Below are 21,306 nucleotides of genomic sequence, written 5' to 3' on the forward strand. Positions count from 1 at the left end.
GTTGATACAAATAGGAAAAACATGGGAGCAAAATAGTCTATGCTTTTAAACAAAAACGAAAAGTTTGGTTAAAGCATAATTAAAACTGAGAGGTTTTATCAGAGAAACTCTTCCAAAAGTTTAAAAAGTGAGTCTGCGTGTTTCAAGCCTGGTTTACAAACGATGCTGCCACCATGTGGTGAATGACAGAACTCACACTCCTGAAGTAAAGTGTTGTTTGGCTGGAATATTGCAGCTTGATTCAAGCTACTTTGTTTCTCTTTTGAGTTGACATAGTTAATGAATAGCTAGTGAGCAATTTGATGAATTTCACAAAAAATGCAATAGATTACAATCACAAATTGCACCTTGAAGACCATGCCAAATAACTGGCATAAACCTCATAACACAATTGCTTTCGGTCCCATCAACCACATAGGATATTGATTTGAAGTATGGTTTCATGTGGAATTCTGAAGCTATCAGAATGACCTCACACAGCCACAGAAATGTATGTGGTGAACCTCTTAACGGAACACCACCGCCATATTACTTCATTAGACTGAATCCATAGAACTCTTCTGTTAGATGATTAATAACATACTTTGGGTTAATTGTATCTGGAATACTCTCCAGATTATCCTATTGTCATGTACAGCAGCATTACAAACACACCACCGTATAGCCACAGGGACACTTTGTGCAACATCATAAAGACAACAGAGACAGTCTACAATAGCAGGACTTTATTGCAAGCTCCACTGGAAGATGTCTAACAAGCGGCTGCCAGATCGCCCTTCCAGCCCTGAACACGGCTCATCTTCACACTGCAGCACAGCTTACGTGCAGCAGGCCCACATTCACTCTGCTGCTGCATACTTACAGTAGGCTGAAACCGTTTTACAGGCCAGTGCAAACGTGAAACAAACAAACAAACAAATGAACAAACAAGCAAATGCAAAGAATTTGCAAATCATATAAATAAAGCAAAGAAATTAACTGCACACATTTACCTTCATTCACTCATGATCAATAAAAAATAAGAAACAAATAGCAAATGCATAAAACACATATTGATGGTCCACACCCTACACCTAACCATTTTTTCCTCTTTAAACATACAGCTTTATAGGTTCCCCAAATCAGTAGTTAAAATACTAAAATAAACAGCAAGTAGAAGGAAATAAGAACAGGACCATATTTGAGGCGCACTACCTCAAGAAAGCGAAGATGATGGAAAGGTATTCAGGCAAGAGCATGGAAAGGTTTGTAACACTATATCACAATATGTAACACTACAGTTTACATTGGTGATTTGCACCCTGCCATGTAAACTGCATACTATGGGTTAAAAAACAACACCATGGGGAGGATAGTCATTGGAATGCACTTGACCTCATAATGTACTGGAATGGCTTCTTACTTAATAATAATAATAATGCTACTAAAAATACTATAATCAGGTTGCACAGTCCTTCACTTCACAGAGGTTGCCAAGCACCCTGAGCTGGAGATTATAACCAGATTTTCATTTCAAATCCAACAGCTCAGTCCACATTTCCCAATGGTGTCCTGAACAGTAACCCACTACACATACTGAAAGTAGGCAAACAGCTTAAGGTTAATACAACTCAATGGGTATGTCATGGAGACAAGTTGAAATGATGTTAGTTACAGGCTACAGTATACTTAAAAGAACATGCTAAAAGAAACAGAGCAATTGGGAAGTAACTAAGGAAAACAATTTCAATATAATCTCATTTTAAAGATAAATAAAATGCCCCTCAACTGTGGTCTACCCAAACAGCCCATGACTAAAATTCTCATAATCTGTCATGAAAAAGGACATTTCAGGAGTAACACAAATGAACACACACACTAAGCACTGGAAAGGCCTCTGTCAGCACAACACTGACCAATCACCACTCTCATAACCGTGGCGTTTTTCATCTGCAGCCTGATGAGCCCCTGACATAGCGGCCAGCTTTAGGAGAAGGCTCCTGCGAGGTGCCTCTCATGCTGTTTAATCAGAGTTATATTTAGACCTCATCTCCCTCCTGTAACAGTGCAGAAGGGTAGGAATGATTGTGGGAATGGAGGTAGAATGAGACAGAAAAGAGAGAGAAAAAGAGAGAAAGAGAGAGAGAGAACAGGAAATGTAAAGGACACATACATTGAAACAAAGGCTCAGTGGATTGAATAAAGCTTTGTGAAGCAGTGTTTTCACACAAACATACAAACATAGAAAGTCAGTGTGGCATGGAAAAGAGTCAGTGTGGCATGGAAAAGAGTCAGTGTGGCATGGAGGGCAGAGGACTGGCTCTCCCGGGGACTGTCCGGCCAGTGAGTGAGGGAGGGACCATGGCAACACGCACAAATGCACGCGGACGTACAACACCAGCAATGCATGGTACCCTAGTCAGGATATGGTTACAGACATGGTGTCACATCTACCACCTTCCCCCCTCTCCCTCGGCTCCATTCTTCAGAGTTCCGTCTTCTCGCCGTGCAGATTCTTCTTCTTCTGGATCTTCTCGTCCACAGAGCCGTCCTTGCCAGCACTGCTCTTCCCTTTGCCCTTCCCCTGCTCTGTCACAGACTTCTTTTTCTTCTTCACCTTCTTCTTGCTCTGTCCATCCTCGCTGTCCTTGCTCTTGCCCTTCTTCTTCTTTTTCTTCTTCTTCTCTGGCAAGGCAGCAGAGTCTCCCTTCTTTTTCCACTGTTCATTCAGACAAGCTGGGAAGGGATCATTATTAGTGTTAAATGTAGAGGTTCTGTTAGCGTTACATTACATTTGATGGGTTGAGCACAATATATTCTTCTTCAGCTCACATGGTGTCATGATATCCATGACATAGTTATATCTCAGTTTAAATGCATACAGTACCTATTAGCAGATCTACAAAGGGAGACTCTGCTGCCTCTTTAGAGAACATCTCCTCTCATAGCAACACTTACAACAAGTCTTACTGATCCTAGCACTCACCCAGCCGTCTTAAACTGACAAGTAACTGTTAAAAACAGCACTCACTGATGCACTTATTCTTACTGTACTCTAATGTTTTTAAACTGTCCTAAAATTGTTGAGAATTGCTCTAAAACTTAAACTGTTTACCATGTTGTTAGTCGCTTTGGCTAAAAAAGCATCAGCCAAATGTAATGTAATGTAATGTAATGTAAACAATCCAATTGCATATCGCAAGGACACAGTTGCATTATTGCATTGCAATAGTGTGTGTGTGTGTGTGTGTGTGTGTGTGTGTGTGTGTGTGTGTGTGTGTGTGTGTGTGTGTGCTGTTGTTTGCCTGTGATTGGTTTAGTTGGACTTTACCTTGATCCTGTCCCTTCAAAACGTGTTTCTCACAGAGGTAAGTGGTGAGATCTTCCTCCTGAGTTCCCTTATACCAGTCTTCAATGACCTCCTCATATTTCTCTATCATCACATCACACTACCACACACACACACACACACACACACACACAGAAAAATCACATTGCATTATACACAAGCCACTGCATTCCATATTTGGTAAAATTACAAAATACGTTTAGCTTCAAGCATCCAGCCTTTAGGTCTTTTTACTAACTCTGTAGAGGGTAAAAACACACCTACACAAATACATGCACCCTCACAACTAACACACTAGTAATAACACTAAAAAGTGAATGTATTAGTTTGCACTAATACACATTTAAATGCACACAGACACACAGAAAGCTGGGCCTACCTGTTTCTTGAGGTCAGCGACCTCGGCACTGGTCTCATTCCACAGCTCGTAAGGAATGTCCATCACCACCTTCACACCCTTGTGCACCAGGTTATGCAGCGTGGAGAAGGTCTCGGACATGCCCTGCAAACACAAATAAAAGGGCCACAGTTGTGAGACAAGACGTGAGCATAGAGACTACTGTTGAAGCACTTGAATGAGACTTCTTGATTTCTCAACCAACTAAAGGATTTCCCACTAGCTCCAGTTCATCTAAGTGTGATTCCAAAAAGCCTTTTGAAGTGCACCGCGGGGCTGTGTGGGACTACACTTCACACCACATAGGTTACAGATGAATACACACTTCAACACTTTGTAGAGCACAGTTGTACAGCATTTCCTCTACAGAGGCATAGCACAGTGCACTAAATATACAATCTATGATTTATACACTTGATTCATTGAATTTCCCCTTGGGGATCAATAAAATATCTATCTATCTATCTATCTATCTATCTATCACAAGGGAGCACTATTTGTTGACCTCTGCTACTGCCAGTGCTATACAGGAGCAAATGCACCGACCAACAATGCACCATGTAGCCAAAGCATACAAGAATGCACACATGAGCGCATGCTGGGGCAGGGGGCAGAGCCGATACTCCAGGAACACACAACACGCATTGTTTCAGCAGCGATCGACCAGTCAGGCAAGCTCAGCTGTTTACTCTTCCTAGCAACCTGGACACAACATTCCTGACAGAGGACCGGACAGGTATGCAAGAGAACAACAAAGCAGTGTTCCTGAATCACGCTCCCGGCGATCCCAAGCGATCTGTGTTGTGAGATGTCTCTCTGCACTGTGACAGCAGTGTGAGCTCATGAAGTAGTTATGTGGCCTTTGGTTGTCTCAGTTAGAGGCTTTCAGTCAATCAAGAGACACTGAACACGGAGCTGTGGGGCACGGAGACTGTGCAAATAGACACACTGCCTTCAAGGTGTGTGTGCGTGTGCGTGCGCGTGTGCGTTAGGGTGATCCTTATCAAGTCCATTTTTTTTTTTTGCAAAATGTTAGTGTCTTAACCTTTTTTTAGGTTAAGTTTAAACTGTTCCCTTTAACTTCAAAATTAGAAATATGCAAAAATTTTGACAAAAAAAATACATTTAGAGGTAGCTCAATCATGTGGAAGATTGCCTATGTTAAGCTGTGCTTCGTTATTGTGATATGCAAGTAATATTAAAAGTTGCTGCAAATGAACTACATTTTATTGAAATCAGAGCAACACTGACATGACAACAATGACAACAATCTCAAAAAAAAGCACAAAGTTTTCAACAATCCCTCATTTCTGATTCTCAGCAGCCAGTGTTGACTTTTTGCAGTCTGAATAGATAATAATAATAATAATAATAATAATAATAATAATAAAGCTTTATTTGTATAGCACCTTTCATACACAGAATGCAGCTCAAAGTGCTTTACATTTGAAGCATGTAACACAATAATAGTCAGTCAGTCATTATCAATCACTTTTCTTTGCTGTTTATGTTATACTCAGCAACATATCAAAATATAGAAAATGACGCCATAAGACTGGCAGCCTTAACCCTCTTACCCCCACAAGCACGCCATATGGCAACTGTGGCAAGGAAAAACTCCCATATTCCAGGAAGAAACCTTGAGCAGAACCTGACTTAATAGGGGAGCCCATCTGTTTCTGGCTGGCAAGCCCTCCAATAGTAGCAGATGTAGAATAATCTGAAAATGTAGTCTACAGGATAAGATGAGTTAACTAAAAGCTTTCCTGTACAGGTATGTTTTCAGATCTTTTTTAAAATATTTACTGAACTCGCCTGCTTGATGTACAGAGGCAGGGTGTTCCATAGTTTGGGGGCATAATGGATAAACGCAGCTTCTCCACTTTGTTTGTGGAGCACTTTGGGAATGCGATTAAAAGATTAGAATTGGATGATCTAAGTTTCCTTTGTGGTTGATAAGATATTAAAAGCTCAGAGATATATGAAGGTGCTATGCCATTCAGAGCTTTGTAAGTAATTAACATAACCTTAAAATCAATTCTATAGGAAATAGGGAGCCAGTGCAGTTCAGCCAACACAGGGGTGATGTGTTTCTCTTCTTAGTCTTAGTTAAAAGTCTAGCCATGAGAGTTCTGTATGAGTGCCAATTTCTTTAGATGTTTTTGGGAAGACCAGTGAAAAGTGCATTGCAGTAGTCTAACCTGCTAGTGATAAAGGCGTGAATTAGTTTTTCTGCATCTTGTTGAGTTAAAAAGGCCGACTTTGGCAATGTTTCTCAAGTGGAAATAGGCTGTCTGAGTAACTTTACTGATATGGGGCTTAAAACTTAACTCTGCATCTAAGATGATAGGCTTGTTACTTTTGGTTTGACCTGGTGTGCCAAGTTCCCCAGATTACTAAGAATAATATCTCGCTTTAGTTTTGGTCCAACCAGAAGTACCTCTGTTTTGTCATCATTTAGTTTCAAAAAGTTTTTGCTCATCCACTGATTAATGGAGGTTAGGCATGCAGTGAGGGAGCAAAGGCCATCTGGGTTAGTTGGCTCCACAGAAAGATACAATTGGGTATCATTCATGTAGCTGTGGAAGTTTACATTATGCTGACTTATGACGTTTCCCAATGGAAGCATATATAGAGAAAATAGCAGGGGACCAAGGCAGCTCCCCCTGGGCCACACCAAAAGGCAAGTCATGTTTTTCAGATACATGATCTCCTAGACTGATATAAAAATCTCTGCCAGTAATGTAGGTTTGAAACCAGTTTAGAGCATTATCAGAGAGACCCACCCACTTAGCAAGGCGGTGAATTAGGATGCTATGATCAATGGTGTCAAATGCCGTGACTCAAATCCAGAAGAATAAGGATTGAGACTTTGTTTGAGTCGGTAGCTAGTCTGAGATCATTGACTATCTTTACTAGAGCCGTTTCTGTGCTGTGATTTGATCTAAAACCTGATTGGAATTTTTCAAGGATACTGTTTTCGTTGAGGAAGGTATTTGACTGATTGCAAACAACTTTTTTCAAGTACTTTGCTCAAAAACGATAGATTTGATATAGGCCTGTAGTTGCTCAGATTGGTATGGTCAAGATTTGACTTTTTAAGTAAAGGTTTCACAACAGCGGTTTTAAAAGCAGTTGGAAATATACCTGTTTCTAATGAGGTATTTATTACCTTGAGAAAAAAAGGGAGCTAAGCCATCATATATACTTTTTGAGGAATGTAGTAGGGATTGGATCTAAAACACATGTTGAGGAGCCGGTTTGAGTTATAATTTTACCAAGCTCAGATTGAGTAATAGTGCTAAAGGACCTTAATTTTGGGGGCTGCTTTTGGGTGTACTATCAAACATATTACTTGTGTTACCAATAGCCTCCCTTATACAAATGACTTTGTTTTTGAAGAAGTCTGCAAATTCTTCAAGATCTTAGAGAGGATGCCTGACTGAGTGTATCAAAAGGTGTTTGATGCAATAGCCTATCAATGGTAGAGAACAACACCCTAGAGTTTCCACTGTTTTCAGCAATTACCTTAGAGAAGTGGTTCCTCCTCTCATTCAATAGCTCTATTATAATTTGCAATTTTTTTTTTTTAGAATGGCACGGTGAACCTGTAACTTAGTTTTTCTCCATGTTCTCTCAGCTTTCCTACATGATCTTTTTTAGATCATGGATATTTTCGTTCATCCAAGGTGTCAGTTTGCTACAGGGCCTTTTTTAGTCTTTATGGGTGCCACTCTGTCAAGCAGAGTGCCTAATTCACGATTAAGAGCCTCTACCATTTGATCAATGGGATGATGTAAAATATCTAAATTTATGGAGTCTATAAGAGCTATGAACTGCTGTTCTGCTCTAATGTCCAAGAGTCGCGATTTGATTGCAATTTCGGGATAAATTTTTGGAGTATGTAGTACAATATTAAAAGATACACAATGATGATCAGACATATTTATATCAAGAAGTCTGTGACTTCTATCCCTCTGGAAATGACTAGATCGAGGGTGTTGCCAAGGTTGTGGGTGGGTCCTGTAACATGCTGCTTTAGCTCTAAACTGTCCAACACATTAAGGAACTTACTGGCTTTAGCATCAGTTGTCTTATTGACATGAATATTGAAGTCGCCATTTACAATTATCCGATCATAGCTAGTGATGATGAGCGACATAAGTTCAGAAAACTGGTCGAGAAAGCCAGTCCATAGTTTAGGAGGGCGGTATAAGGTTAATAGAAGTACAGCTGGGTCAGCCTTCAGAGTGAGGGCAATATACTCAAAGGAAGCGATTCGCCAAAGTTGACTCATGTGCAACTATATTTGTTTGAGAGAATGGAGGCAATTCCACCACCTCGTTTTGCCTTGTCTAATTGAGTGGAAGAAATTATAATTTGGGGACAAGTCTCAACAAGAACAGCCAGCTGTCTGAAGTCAGCCAGGTTTCAACAAGAAACAGAAAATCCAATTTTTTTTCACTAATAAAATCATTGATTGCAAAGGTTTTGGTAGTAAGTGCACCTATATTTAGTAAACCCATGTTAGCTGAAAATGCCTCTGGCTTTTGAGGAATATGCTGAGGTATGGAAAGAATATTTGTTAGGTTTCTAGTTTTAAATTTGTCTTTTCTTTTTACTATACGTTGGGTAGAAATCAATGTTGAATAGAACTATAAGCATAAGTCATGCTATTGCATGACACAGCTTGATCTATGGTAGTAGTATTGTATGTTACCCTGCAGAAAACATTCTCAGACTGTATAATGCCCGAATCAATATGGGGGCGGAATCTGCCATATTTTTGTTTTGTGGATATGTTGTCAGAAGTAGCCTGGCTCCATGTTGGTTTCTGGAGACAGAAAATCATCTCAAAGTTTTGAAAGGGCTATTGAAGCTGACTAATAGCTATTTGGTATGGTGGAACCAACCAAATAAATTACTTCTTGTTTATGCCATGATTTTGCCTTGGTACAAAACATCTGGCAAATGAGCAAGCAATGGTGAAGGTGCCTTTTCCTCATACAGTTTTTGGCACATATTTGGGGTTCCGTGGATACAATTGTTTGAATGTTTTATTGAAGACCAAAAAAAAATGTGCTCTAAACCCAAAAATAACCAAGGTGATTTGAAGGGATTCCACCAGGAAAGCTAAACCGGTCATGGATGGATTAATTTGGATTTGTTTCTACAACAATTGAGATATAATATGTATCTAAAATACATATTTAGGAATATAAAGATGCTTTTATGGAGATTGTTTTGAATTTTACTACCAGTTATAAAAAAACAATTAAAAAATGATCTTGTTTTTATGAAAATCATCTAACAGAAAATCATCTGTTTAAAGCATTGAGCTACCAGTAATTATTATGTTGTTGCTATAAAAATTGCATGTGTAAAGGAACAATTTGAAGGGTTAAGAGCATGACAATTGGAGACTTTAAAAATAAGGACCACCCTAGTGTGCATGTGTGTGCATGCGTGTGTGTGTGTGTGTGTGTGTGCTGCTGATCACTCTGTGTCTCACTCATTCCTCAAGAACATGGTATTTAATGAGGACATTTTCACAGTTACAGTAAAAGCCAGATTATACCAGACTCAACCTCACTATCTGGTTTCCCCAATGTCCTTCATTGCTTGCATCACACCTCAGAATATATCACCGAAACACTGTCACACATCTTAAATGGCTGTCATGCTTCCAAAGGAATGTACATAGCACGTCATGACAGAATAGTAGACCTCATAGAGGTCTACTATAAAACATATCAAACATATCAAAGACATATCAAATCACCCTAGTACTTCCCTACACCTGGTTGCCAATACACCAGATGTTGTTATTATCAATGAGGAGTCCAGTGAGGTGTTCATTTTGGAGGTAGGCTGCCCCTTTGATTCTAGCATGGGGGAGGCTTTCTACACCAAGGTAGTTAAATGCCATCCACTCCTCAACACCATCTCAGAGTTATGCTATAGGTGCAGACTACTTGTTTTCATATTTGGTAGCCTAGGACACACACACAGGTTGGTAGTATGAGGGCTGCAGCAGCTTGGGATGGCCAAAAAGAGAGCTAAATGGCTTGCCACGTTGCTACTTATACCCTTAAGAACTGAATATGCTTATTGAGTGATATTGTGAAGACCTGCTGCATGCCACTGGTCCATGAGTTTTGCATATGTATTCTACTGCATCTTTAATATTTGTGTCCCTGTACCATTTTCTTCATGTGGACATACATAAATGGTTCAAATGTGTAATTACAGACAAATATGAGGGACGGTAAAGGGAGGATGTGAGAACTGAAAAGCATACAGGACAACATAAGAGGAAGTCAAAAGAAGAAGTGTTTAGTATGCACTACACATGAGTTGAGATTGAGCAGACTACATGTCAGATAATCAAATAAGAAAATGTTGTGCATGTGCAAACTACTGCTTCCTATAAATATGCTCAACTTCACTTTAGTAGGCTACTCAGCAGGTCTCTGGTGGGCATAGCACAACTGGGCCTTAGGCCTCCTGGTCTCACATTCAACACCTGTGTGCGGTATCATCTGGTGTGTAGCTGACTGTACCTTGGCAAAGCGGTTGCTTCCTGTCCTCTCCTTGTGCAGATTATACTCCAGTAGCCTCTTGCACACATTCTCCACCACTTCGATGAAGCGTATGTCGCTGGGGAAGGACAGAGGTAGTGAGCAAAATAAGGAACTGAAAGTGCACTACACTGCCTGTAGGCCCTACAATTTTTTTACTTAAAAAGACAGCTAGACTACATGTACTACTAATATATTACTGATATATTATTATGCATGATCAGGGTTCAGAGATTTGGGTATTTCCTCTGATTATAAACATAAACCAAAGCAGATCCACAAAAACAAAAAACAAAACATGTTTACTGACAGATAAATGGATAGGTCTAACGTTACTGCTCTCTTTATATAAGACAATGGGACACTGATTCTCCTGGTAGTAGAATAAATATCACACTGACTTACGATTTCACATATTTGATTGGAGCGGACCCCTTGCCGTCTATGAAGCGGTAGTTGGTGTCGATCACTTCTTTTGTCTTCCCAGTTTCGTCAAATGCAGACTTCATTTCGATGCTTACAAATTTACATACTAAGAAAATTGAGCTGGATTATTATTATGGTATCTATGACAGCACAGTAATTTACTTGGCGTGATGCGGTACGTGGACAGTTATTGCTATAATAATAGGCTACACTGGGTTCGTTATGTAGCCTACACAGTTATCTTAATCAAATGCAAATAGATTATTAAAGAGCATAATAACGGATAACGAACAAGCAATTGAAAGAGCCAAACTGAGTAGGCTTACCTTCACATTTATTTGGGAGATTCACCCATTCGCCATCCTCGCCTTTTTTGGCTGCATTGGAAACTGCACACAGAGCGCACAACACCAAATATATCAAAAGGTCCATGTGGCCTATATTCTTTAAAGATTACATTAACTACAATTGCTCTGCAGACCACCTAGGCTACAACCTGTTTTTTTAAACAGCAATGTACAGGGAGCACGGTAATTGTGAAAAAGGCAGCAACATTTAGCAGAGGAGGATATTATTACCGCCGGATATTTCAAAATAAAAGGTCCAAAATTGCGAAGATGCCCCACGAGTGCTAGATAGCCCAGGCCTATTTTAGAAGAGACAGGCAGAAGTAGGCTAGTAGACTAAGTAAAAGCCAGAACATAACATAGCCTACATTTATAATAGATTGTTAAAACATAATTTATTGTGTAAATCTGTAGGCCTACAACATAGGCCTAATGCTGCTATTAGACAGCCCTAGGCCTATCCATGTATTGCACTTTTGTATTGTAATTGGTGTTCCCATAGAGAATAATTCAGACATTTCAGAAATTAGCCTATCTGATAATGTTATGTCGATTGCTCACTTTTATTTTAAAATAATTTGTTTTAGCTTTATATTATTGAACTACTATTGCTGCATTTCCCCTTAGTATCGCCGGTGCCTCACACTTCCGTGAGTGAGTGGATGTCGGTGTAGCTGTCACGACATGATCCAATGAAAGACGCCGAAGTGTCACCAACCAGCCAATAAAAAAAAAGGAGTGGACCAGTGTAGCCTATTTTCTCCATGATTTTCTCTCTCTCTTTCTCTCTCTCTCTCTCTCTCTCTCTCTCTCCTTCAGAAATTATAGTCAATGAAAAATTGTTCATAAAAAGACAACTAGTAGCCTAAATGCAGCCTAAAAATATTCAGCTTGAGTCAATTGTGTTGTTTTTAAATGTAGGCTAATAGGCCTATGGAATATAGATTACCCATCCCATTGACATGACTTGACACAAATGGGAATGACATTGATCCGTTATTTTGACTATTAGTTGGCTATTGCTAGATCAGGGGTTCTCAAACTTTTTGGTTCCATGGACCTTTGGGGGAGACCATTTGGTAATAATTAAGCATGCCATTGGTATTCTCTTTAATTGTTGCCAGGTTCATATCCTGCGTTTTCTAGAAGGTGTGTAACTTAACTAGCTAGCTGGCTCATGACCTGAGTGAAGTGATTCAAGTTAAAAATTGTATGTGAAGGGGAGCAATAGACACAATTTGCTTGTTGTATTGGTGACAAGGGTTGTTACACAAAAAATAATCTTACCAAGTATTTTTGTTTCTTTTCAAGTAAAATAAAACCTCATTACACTATATTATCATTAAACATGCAAGTTATAAAGGACTAGTTTTTAAACTGACCAACCTGGATTACAAGTTATTCACTGCTAGTAATAAGTGAAAGAATCTGCCAGTGCACCAGGAGAAAAGTCTGGTCAGTCTAAAAACCAGTCAGCCTATAGCTTGTTTTTTGGAAGATAATGTCTAGCCTATATTAAGTGTAATAAGATATTTTTTACTTGAAAATATATATTTTTTACTTGAAAAATATATTTTTTTATCTGTAGGTATGAATCACAAAAAAATTTTGCAGACTAGATAGGTTAGCTTATTTGATAATGATGTTTTTGAATACCATGAATGCATCTGTTTATTGGTATGAATCACAAATTAGACAAGTCACATCATTTGCAGACCTTTTGGCACCTGGCTACATTTTACATACACATAAAACATTTGTTGTAGATAGTATTTCATTCAGACTGAGTCAAAGCACGCTTTCCGCACTTTCCACTACACGCCTCCTAACAGCTACTTGACCCATGACGGGATACTGGTCTGGCGGTCAGCCACACCACCATCACAGAGCAGGAAGTAACTGCTGGTGGTCAGACAATCAGGGGTGAGTTTCAAGCAGGAAAAGCAGAACTCAATCTGACACCGATTGCATATGATGTTTTTACACCCTGCTCCATTGTGCTCCACGATGTTGCCACATGTGGGACAGGCGCGCATGGATGGGACTCGCACATTTTGCACTTCTTCGAGAGTCAGCAGGTTACACTTGGCCAGCCTCTCCACATCTGGGTTGACGCACCCCTCGTTGTCACACTTGTCAGCACTAGGCGCAATTCCAATCCAGCTCCGCAGACACTGCCAGCAGAAATCATAGACTTCTCCAGTCTGCGTGGTGCAGATTTTGCAGTGCACAGACAGGTTGGTCAGGTCTTGCCTTTCCACAAATGACAGACAGCCAGGACACTAGTGAACAGGTAAACATTCCAAAGTTTAATCAAGAGGTCAATTTCACACTTCACAGCACATTAAGAATTTTATAATTAGGCGTAATTAATTATGTGGGCATGTGCTACAGTAAAACAAACATATTCATATGCAATGGCATGTAATAACGCATGTAGCTTTTCAAGTCCTGCTCTGTACGGTCAGCATGTAGGTGGCACTTACTGTTTTGTATTCACAGTACTCAGCAGCAGCCAACATAGCCATGGTCTCCTCAAAGTGAGCCTGCTCTTCTGCTGTCAGCACAGCCAGCTTGCGAATCTCTGTGTAGGACCATTCCTCCCCACACTTCTCTACTGTGCCTTCCTCCAGTGCAGGACAAGTGAATTTATATTGCCCCTACATGGGATAAAATCCTCTGTTATAAGGCTTATAAAGACTAGGCCCTACTTGTGCACATTAAGAGCTTCTCATTCCTCTGTAATGTAACAGGGTGGACTACACAATATTAGTCCGATTGGTCCGACTAGTGACCAACTGTTATTATTACACTCATATTACATAGTCTGTGCTCAATGAGTACAATGAGGTTAAAGCAACACAATGCACTATTGTTTCACTTAAAAATGACAGCTTTTTGGTGCTACACTGACTTACGATAGGGGAAATGAAGTATTTAACATTACCAGTGCACATCAGAAATGCTTTATATTGCACTATGTATGTTACTCAATGGGTAGAATCACAATCACCATTTCAGTTTTTGATTTTTTGTTTTGACAAATTGAGTATCGTCTTAGCACTAAATAGCGTTGAATATTAAGGCCAAGGGGTACAGATATCTATTCTTCCACGGTGTTGCTTTAAGATGCAGATATGTTCACAGTTTCAGGTTAATAATACATACCTACTTGCATTAAAACCCTTAATAAACTTGTGTGACCTGAAAAAGCAGTACCTGGTCCAGAAGGCTGCGGCACCAGGCCGTGAGAGACTGCGGTGTGACTGCATGACCACAGGACATCTCAGCCCTCAAGGAGTCGGGGTCATCATCCAGAGCTGTCAGGAGAGGAATACAACAACACTCACCACTTACACAACACTTGCTGCCTCCTTTTTTACATTAGAGTTTACTTAAAAACCAGTAACCCTAAGAACTTAATCATTGACTTACTGATATCATCTGGCCTTGTGACAAATCTTAATGTGGTGTCTGATGGATCATATCTTTTTTCCTGCTCTTCTTGTTGTTGTGTTGACATCTTGTGATACTGTTGTCGATCTGCTCAACTCTCAAATGCAATGGCAGAACACAGATGACGCAGTGTATTTTCTGACAACCTCTTTCACTTTCATTTCTCTGCTGACAAAACACAGATTGATTTCTGGGAAATTGCTTTATTGCAGGGGGATTTTTGCTATCAACTTTCATGAATACATTCAGATAAACATGATTATAGTTACAGGTAGTTATTAGATATAGATAGCAGCATATTGCAAAATGTGGAGGATGCCATTGAAATGAAAGTCCTCCATTTTATCCTAAAATGATGTATTGGTATGTGCAGGATAGCAGTGTGAACATAATTAATCCTTCACATTACGACCCTATTTATTATTATTTTTTACCCCCAGTTTTTTGTTCCACCAATATACTAAAACATGAAAATTAAAATGAAATGAGTCTCTTGCATCTTATTCAATCAATAAAGAATAAATGGATAAGTTTCCACATCTTCATGCATATGCAATGGATAATGAAACCCCAGAAACTGTCTTTGTGATTCATTTGAACAAAACTAAGATGTTTTCTCTACCAAATGAAAATGGTACTCATCAGCTTGGCTAAGAGATTGTATTGTAAGGGATCAAAAACAAAATATATTTATACTTTTATGAATCGTGGCTTTGCTATGAAACACTAAGGCAACGAATGGCACGCCCCTTTTCATGTGTTGATCAACCTTTGCCTGGAACTTTAGTAAAAGAAAGTGAAAGAAACATTAAGCTTCACTATCTCAGCAGAACACTTGCTATCGGTTGATTCTCCTTGTTTGTGAGCAACATGGGCAAAATATACCAGTTAACAGTTGTCGGAATACAAGGGGAAAAGAAAACTGTTGATGTTGCAACTACAGAAGAAGACTTCAACAACACAACTATTCTTGTATTCAAGAAGAAACTTATCGAGAAGCTGCCAGGAAACATAGGTAATGGCCATTAAGCACTGTTTTTTAGTTATGTGTTTCTTAGTCACCAAATGAATATATTACCTTAATTACTATGCATGTCATAGTGATAAATGCAACCCTTTTCACTCAAATGATTCTTGACAACCTAGATCCTTCTGAGCTTCGGGTTCTGTATGCGGCCAAACAGTTGGAGGACAATGACAAACTGTCTGATCATGGAATAAAGGATAAATCCACACTCATGCTCGTACTACGCTTGCATGGAGGATGGACACATATATATGCACTCACTATGAAGTCACAAATGTAGTAGCCTAGGCCAGGGGTTCCCAAACTTTTTACGACAAGGCCCCCCAAATACCACAAGGTTCTGGCCAAGGACCCCCTCGATGTGTTATTAAACCCATCGACAATACTACGGCAAATCAAAAAAATGCATTAAGCTATTTCTAATAATTATTTTAGCCACAAGCACTTCGCGATGGAGCATACAGTGTGTAAAAATTGCATTTTGGGGCTTTCTGCTATATGAGAGCTATCACCCTACTATTGATGGAAAATATAATGTTCAGATATGCGACAAATTATTATAATGGCATTGTATAAACAACCCTCATAGTAATAGGCATATTTTGATTTTTTCAAATGTATTTATTTGTTGCTTTTATTTTTCCTTCCAACTTGCTGAGGCCCCCCTGGCACCCCTTTCGGCCCCCACTTTGAAAACGACTGGCCCAGGCTACTGTGTGTCATGTAATATTGTAAAATACTTGTATGTGTCTTTGGCAGACTGGGCTATTTTAACCTTTGTTGATTTAAAAATGTCCAGAAATGGATGTGGGGATAGGATAAAGCTGCTTCTCATCTGGATGTTTTGTGATGAATGTCTAACTTGTATGTGCACAGAGAGTCAGATGTCAACTGTATATTTATCTCACTGAACAAAATTACTTTTTCCATGTAATGTTCTTGTATATAAATCATTTCAAAAGTTTGTATTTTGTTTGTTTTTATATTCTATTGTTTGTTGTTATTGTTTTCTTTCACTACATTCACAAGTTGAAGTGTAAAATGTCAATGGCGCTGACAATTCACTGAAGCCCGCAAGCAAAACAGGTAACTGCAGGAGAGATGGAGGAGACATCTGCCGCTTCAGGGATTAGTGCTTCCATAAATTGACCTTTAGGGAAAGTTCAAGATTTTTCTTAGGCCAAAAGATAATCCTAGGCCAACTTGACCACAAGTCATCATAGACTATTGCCCTGAGGCCACTAGGCCTGAAACTGATACTTAAACTGGAATGCAACTCAGCATGAGTGCAGGTATGAGCTCAGCAGAGTGTTGTGCAGTGACTTGCATACAGGATGTCTGCTGATGCTCGTGACATAATGCATCTGAGTCAATCGGACTGCAATAAGGCATTAGAATTATGAGTAGCCTACAAATATCAACAATATAGGCAAAAGAGCTATATCAAACCTAAGATTTGACAAATAGCCTACTGGTCAGAAACTGTGGTCGAATGACAGTTTGAAACCGTACTCCTGCTGACACGAAAGTTGATTGTCGCTCATTCAACAAGGGGGTGGGGAAGTGTGTGTGTGTGTGTGTGTGTGTTGGTTGGAGGGGTTGGACTCGCAGGACCGTGGGCGTTAACTGGTAAGTAGCAGGTGGGTTTCAGTTTTACTTAAAGCTTTGTATTTTGCTTGTGTTTTGCCATACCTTTAGCTGCAGCGAGCAGGAACCGAAATATCGCGTTTTTAAGTTAGGTCTATCTTCGCTTGTGGCAATAGGCTACTTTCCTATGAGTCTACTAGCCTCATAGTAATGCAACAGCAATTAAATCAGGATTGTGTTCACACGATGCAGAGGAAAAACAGATAGGCTAGCTAGTATCTTTCTTTTGATCAAAGACATAAGCCTACCTATAAATGTTATCTGCTATAGGCATATATTTTAACGGTAGCAAATAATGTTAAAATGGATATGAAAGCCTCAGCAGAATTGCAATCTGTGTCTCGGTCAAAGGACAAAGAAGGTGAGTGACCTGGAGGAAATAGCCTGTATACTTTCCTTTCATGGTGTTAAGGTTTTGTGGATAGCCTAAGCCTATATTATTTGAATTTTGTGTTTGCTGTGTTTTTCCCTATTTTCTCTCTCTTTGAATTTCAGATGTCCAGTGTTTACATGTCCAGAACTGTGAGTTTCAATAGTTTAATCGAAAACTAAGTCACAATGAAATGTCTTTACCATTATATTTGTGAAGAAAAAGCAAAATGAGCAAAAGATTCTTTGTCATTGACACATGCTCATTGCTCAGGCCGTAATGAAAGAGTTCTTGTCATTTAGTGATTCTAAAGTGAAGTCTCGCCATCTACTGGATAAATCAGGCAGCTGCATGCTGCCTGAACAGGAGTGTATAAATTAGTCAGTCACATCACCTGACTAAACAATTGTACTGTTTCATATGGAATATTTCCATCCTTGGTACATTTGGAAACTACTTATACATTACCATGAGCACATAGCATAATCCATGAGCCAGCAGGGCACCAATCCAAACCTGTTTTATTTTGTTTGTCTATGCCCCCATGACAAAAATGTGTGATGGACTTTCCAAACTCACAGCTAAAGATTTCAATAGTCTCTTGAGTAAATTTCCCATTGAAATGAATGGGATTTTATGGATTTAGGTGAACACTGGTGTACACTGCATTTTGGTCAGTTCCATGAAGGGACTGGCCATATATTTTCTAAAAGCTTATACCCTCATTTACCAATATCTACATTGGGTATTGGTAAATAGAGTATATGGCTGATGCCTTTTTGGGCTGTACCATTTAGGGAAAATTGATTCAACCACCTAAAGCATATATTTTCATATCATATATAAGCATATGCCCTCAGGATGTGATCTAACAGGTTTTGACATTTCCTACCCTCCTCCTGACTTTTCTGTCCATACATAATACATCGGGTATACAGTAGGTAGGCTAAATCGGGTGTGTGGCTAATACCTTTTGCGCTGTGCCATTTAAGGAAAACTGATTTAACTACCTAAACCATACATTTTCTGAACTAACATGGGTTTTGACATGCCCCACTCTCCTTGTGCATACATTTTCGTACATTTTACATTTTTACATCGTACATTTTAGGCATTTTCATGTCATACACTACCTGTATATTGAGTGTTCTACTAAGCTTCAATTGTGAGTCCCAGATGTCTATCATGCATTTTTGTGTTATAGACACATATAGCTATCAGAAAATAAAAATAAAGTTTGCTGCCCTGAGTTGGCACCGATCGGCCCAAAATGGGCCTCTGGTTCATGGACTACAGTAATACCTTTCTTTCTTTTTTGAATTGTGTGCTAGAATAGTGCATAGAATAGTGCATGTCTCTTGTATAAACAAAGTGTGATCAGCCAATCTTTGTGCACATACAGGGCAACTGCCTGAGAACTTGAAACCGTCTTTCAGTTCTGCAGAGGAAGAAATTAATACTAAGGGGGAAATTTTATACCTTTACCTTCATTCAAAAGACAGCGGGATACCCAAAGACAATGCAAAGGAAGGTAATTTCATGCACAAGATGAAAATTCATAACAGTTCAACAGTAATGTATATTATATGCTGTAATCTAATTTCCTAATTATTTGTATCATCTCAATTTTGCTTTACATCTTGCCACAAAAAAATCTTATCTCGGTTGACAGTTGTGTACAACGGCTTGAGAAATCAAGGAGCAACCTGCTATCTGAACTCAGCTTTGCAGGTTCTCTTTATGACCAAAGAGTTCCGACAGGCAGTAGAAAGGTAAAAAAGAATAATGCAATTCCTGTATGGCTGCACTGCACACAATATTGTAGATGGCTATTGTTTACATGATGGTCTTATCATTATTAGTTCACAGATCACTCCAAATGAAAATGTATTTTACCATCTACAACAACTATTTAAAGATCTAAAAAGTGATAGTGTGTCTCCTGTCAACATAACCAGAAGTCTCTCCATTGAAAACGGTGAGTGAAATTCAAACACTCCTTACTTTGTTACTGACATATAGGGGTCTCTGTTTGTTCTGACTGTTTTAATGTTAGTTTTTGAACAGCAAGATGCAGTGGAGTGGTTTGAGAAAATCTTGAGTGAGGTGTCACATGATGTCTCCCAGGTACCAACCCACAACTATTTTTACATACATATAAATATCTACTGTTATCCTGTGTTTATACTGTATGTATGTCTTTTTAATGATTTCTTTTTCTCGTGAACACATTTAGGTCTATGAGGGAAGATGGCAAAAAACACTGAGGTGCTTGAAGAGAGATCATGACGCATGTCATGAAGATAACAATTTTTTTTCACTTCCACTCTCCATTGATGCTGAACATAATGACGTTTTCAATGTGGTAAGAGTAACTTAACTTTTCATTCACTTCTCAAAGATTGAATGACTAGGCCTAATATCAGAAAAAATAAACATGTTTTTTATTTTGAGTTGTCAGCACATTGGCACATCATTGACCAGGCATGACTATTGTAGGTTGATGGTCTTCAAGCCTTCTTTAAAACCACAACGTTTGATGAGGACAACTGGATGTACTGTGATGACTGTGATGAGAAAACAGACACTGAAATTGTGAGTGTACATTTAACTGCCTGGATAAGGTCAACATTGTCCACTGACAATTTGATATGAATTACTACCCAGGTTATCCAGTATCCTCATAGTGATTATAACACTCTAATGTCCAAATAACGATAGCTATAATATCAGTCGATGATTTAGCTATTATATATTTTCCTTGTTAATGCAGTAAGGATTTGTATTAGTTGTTAGTTCAAGCTCAGTGATGAATGCCTTTCTTCCTACAGAGTTTCAGTGTTCAGAAGTATCCCACGATACTGAATCTGCACCTCAAGCGCTTTTACTTTGACTACATGACAATGGGATATCAGAAGAACTGCTGCCCTGTGGACATCCCCCCTACTCTGGACTACTTTAAGGTGATAATCTGACTGATTGCATGTCCGATACCATAGATTTTATTAAATGCTTGAATTTTATGATTTTTTTATTTTAAAAATACGGTATACACTTTATCTTGTTCTTAAAGAGCAATGCAGATATATGGGAATTGAACTGTTGCAGTTTGTATTAATAATACATTTTCCTACAATTCTATCTATGAAACCACAACCTTGTTGTGCTTGTATATTCAACCTAGAGTTGCACGTATGACCTGTATGGCGTCATCAACCACAGTGGTGTGTATGGAAGTGGACACTACTGGGCCAACATTAAGTCTTCTGAGAATAATAACTGGTATTCCTTTGATGACTCTCACGTGGCAAAGGTTTGCATCACTTTACTCCATTGATAGTTGTAGGAGTGCAGAATATAATGTAGCCTACAGTATGTTGCTATTGTAAAGGAGTGGGACCATGAGGGACATCCATAAGACCATGTAATTCTTCTACTTGGGCAGCCGTGGCCTACCGGTTAGCGCTTCTGACGTGTAACCAGAGGGTTGCCGGTTTGAACCCCGACCAGTAGGCACAGCCGAAGTGCCCTTGAGCAAGGCACCTAACCCCTTGTTGCAGGCAGCTCACTGCGCCGGAATTAGTGTGTGCTTCACCTCACTGTGTGTTCACTGTGTGCTGAGTGTGTTTTGCTAATTCACGGATTGGGATAAATGCAGAGACCAAATTTCCCTCACAGGATCAAAAGAGTATATATACTTATATTTATACTATACTTTGAAATAACG

At 39.2% G+C, this 21,306-nt stretch overlaps 4 protein-coding genes across 4 annotated transcripts in view; 2 read left to right on the forward strand and 2 right to left on the reverse strand.

The window, feature by feature from the left end:
- Positions 1–710: 710 nt before the first annotated feature.
- Positions 711–11,253, reverse strand: cnpy3 (canopy FGF signaling regulator 3). The gene is made up of 6 exons (XM_048236808.1): positions 11,059–11,253; positions 10,712–10,838; positions 10,289–10,385; positions 3,708–3,830; positions 3,311–3,428; positions 711–2,715 (listed from the first exon to the last, which is right to left on the reverse strand). Exons 1-6 carry the CDS (start codon positions 11,162–11,164, stop codon positions 2,465–2,467), a joined length of 822 nt encoding a protein of 273 aa, XP_048092765.1. The 5' UTR covers positions 11,165–11,253; the 3' UTR covers positions 711–2,464.
- Positions 11,254–12,879: 1,626 nt separating this feature from the next.
- Positions 12,880–14,648, reverse strand: LOC125289803. Its single transcript, XM_048236809.1, has 4 exons — positions 14,515–14,648; positions 14,299–14,399; positions 13,566–13,739; positions 12,880–13,361 (listed from the first exon to the last, which is right to left on the reverse strand). The coding sequence occupies exons 1-4, from the start codon at positions 14,600–14,602 to the stop codon at positions 12,912–12,914; spliced, it is 813 nt and encodes a 270-aa protein (XP_048092766.1). The 5' UTR covers positions 14,603–14,648; the 3' UTR covers positions 12,880–12,911.
- Positions 14,649–15,343: 695 nt separating this feature from the next.
- On the forward strand, positions 15,344–15,908 carry zgc:194655 (uncharacterized protein LOC794380 homolog). The gene is made up of 2 exons (XM_048236810.1): positions 15,344–15,550; positions 15,682–15,908. Exons 1-2 carry the CDS (start codon positions 15,406–15,408, stop codon positions 15,840–15,842), a joined length of 306 nt encoding a protein of 101 aa, XP_048092767.1. The 5' UTR covers positions 15,344–15,405; the 3' UTR covers positions 15,843–15,908.
- Positions 15,909–17,210: 1,302 nt separating this feature from the next.
- Positions 17,211–21,306, forward strand: part of si:ch211-212k18.13 (ubiquitin carboxyl-terminal hydrolase 47) — a gene marked incomplete in the record, with an annotated part of 8,440 nt that continues 4,344 nt past the window's right edge. The window contains 10 exon segments of the mRNA XM_048237022.1: positions 17,211–17,570; positions 17,705–17,731; positions 18,982–19,110; positions 19,252–19,351; positions 19,442–19,557; positions 19,636–19,706; positions 19,816–19,944; positions 20,079–20,174; positions 20,411–20,542; positions 20,764–20,892. Coding sequence (XP_048092979.1) covers positions 17,513–17,570; positions 17,705–17,731; positions 18,982–19,110; positions 19,252–19,351; positions 19,442–19,557; positions 19,636–19,706; positions 19,816–19,944; positions 20,079–20,174; positions 20,411–20,542; positions 20,764–20,892 — 987 coding nt within the window.

This window comes from Alosa alosa, chromosome 24, assembly GCF_017589495.1.
Source record: "Alosa alosa isolate M-15738 ecotype Scorff River chromosome 24, AALO_Geno_1.1, whole genome shotgun sequence".
NCBI lineage: Eukaryota > Metazoa > Chordata > Actinopteri > Clupeiformes > Clupeidae > Alosa > Alosa alosa.

Bases quoted from the DNA above. Each gene is read 5' to 3' on its own strand.
- cnpy3 (XM_048236808.1), bottom strand. From the start codon at position 11,164: ATGGACCTTTTGATATATTTGGTGTTGTGCGCTCTGTGTGCAGTTTCC. The intron at 10,839-11,058 runs GTAAGCCTACTC...CAATTTTCTTAG, and splicing joins TCTCCCAAATAAATGTGAAG to TATGTAAATTTGTAAGCATC. The intron at 10,386-10,711 runs GTAAGTCAGTGT...GTCCTTCCCCAG, and splicing joins CCAATCAAATATGTGAAATC to CGACATACGCTTCATCGAAG.
- LOC125289803 (XM_048236809.1), bottom strand. From the start codon at position 14,602: ATGTCAACACAACAACAAGAAGAGCAGGAAAAAAGATATGATCCATCA. The intron at 13,740-14,298 runs GTACTGCTTTTT...TATCCCATGTAG, and splicing joins GCCGCAGCCTTCTGGACCAG to GGGCAATATAAATTCACTTG. The intron at 13,362-13,565 runs GTAAGTGCCACC...CCTGTTCACTAG, and splicing joins AGTACTGTGAATACAAAACA to TGTCCTGGCTGTCTGTCATT.
- zgc:194655 (XM_048236810.1), top strand. From the start codon at position 15,406: ATGGGCAAAATATACCAGTTAACAGTTGTCGGAATACAAGGGGAAAAG. The intron at 15,551-15,681 runs GTAATGGCCATT...TTGACAACCTAG, and splicing joins GAAGCTGCCAGGAAACATAG to ATCCTTCTGAGCTTCGGGTT.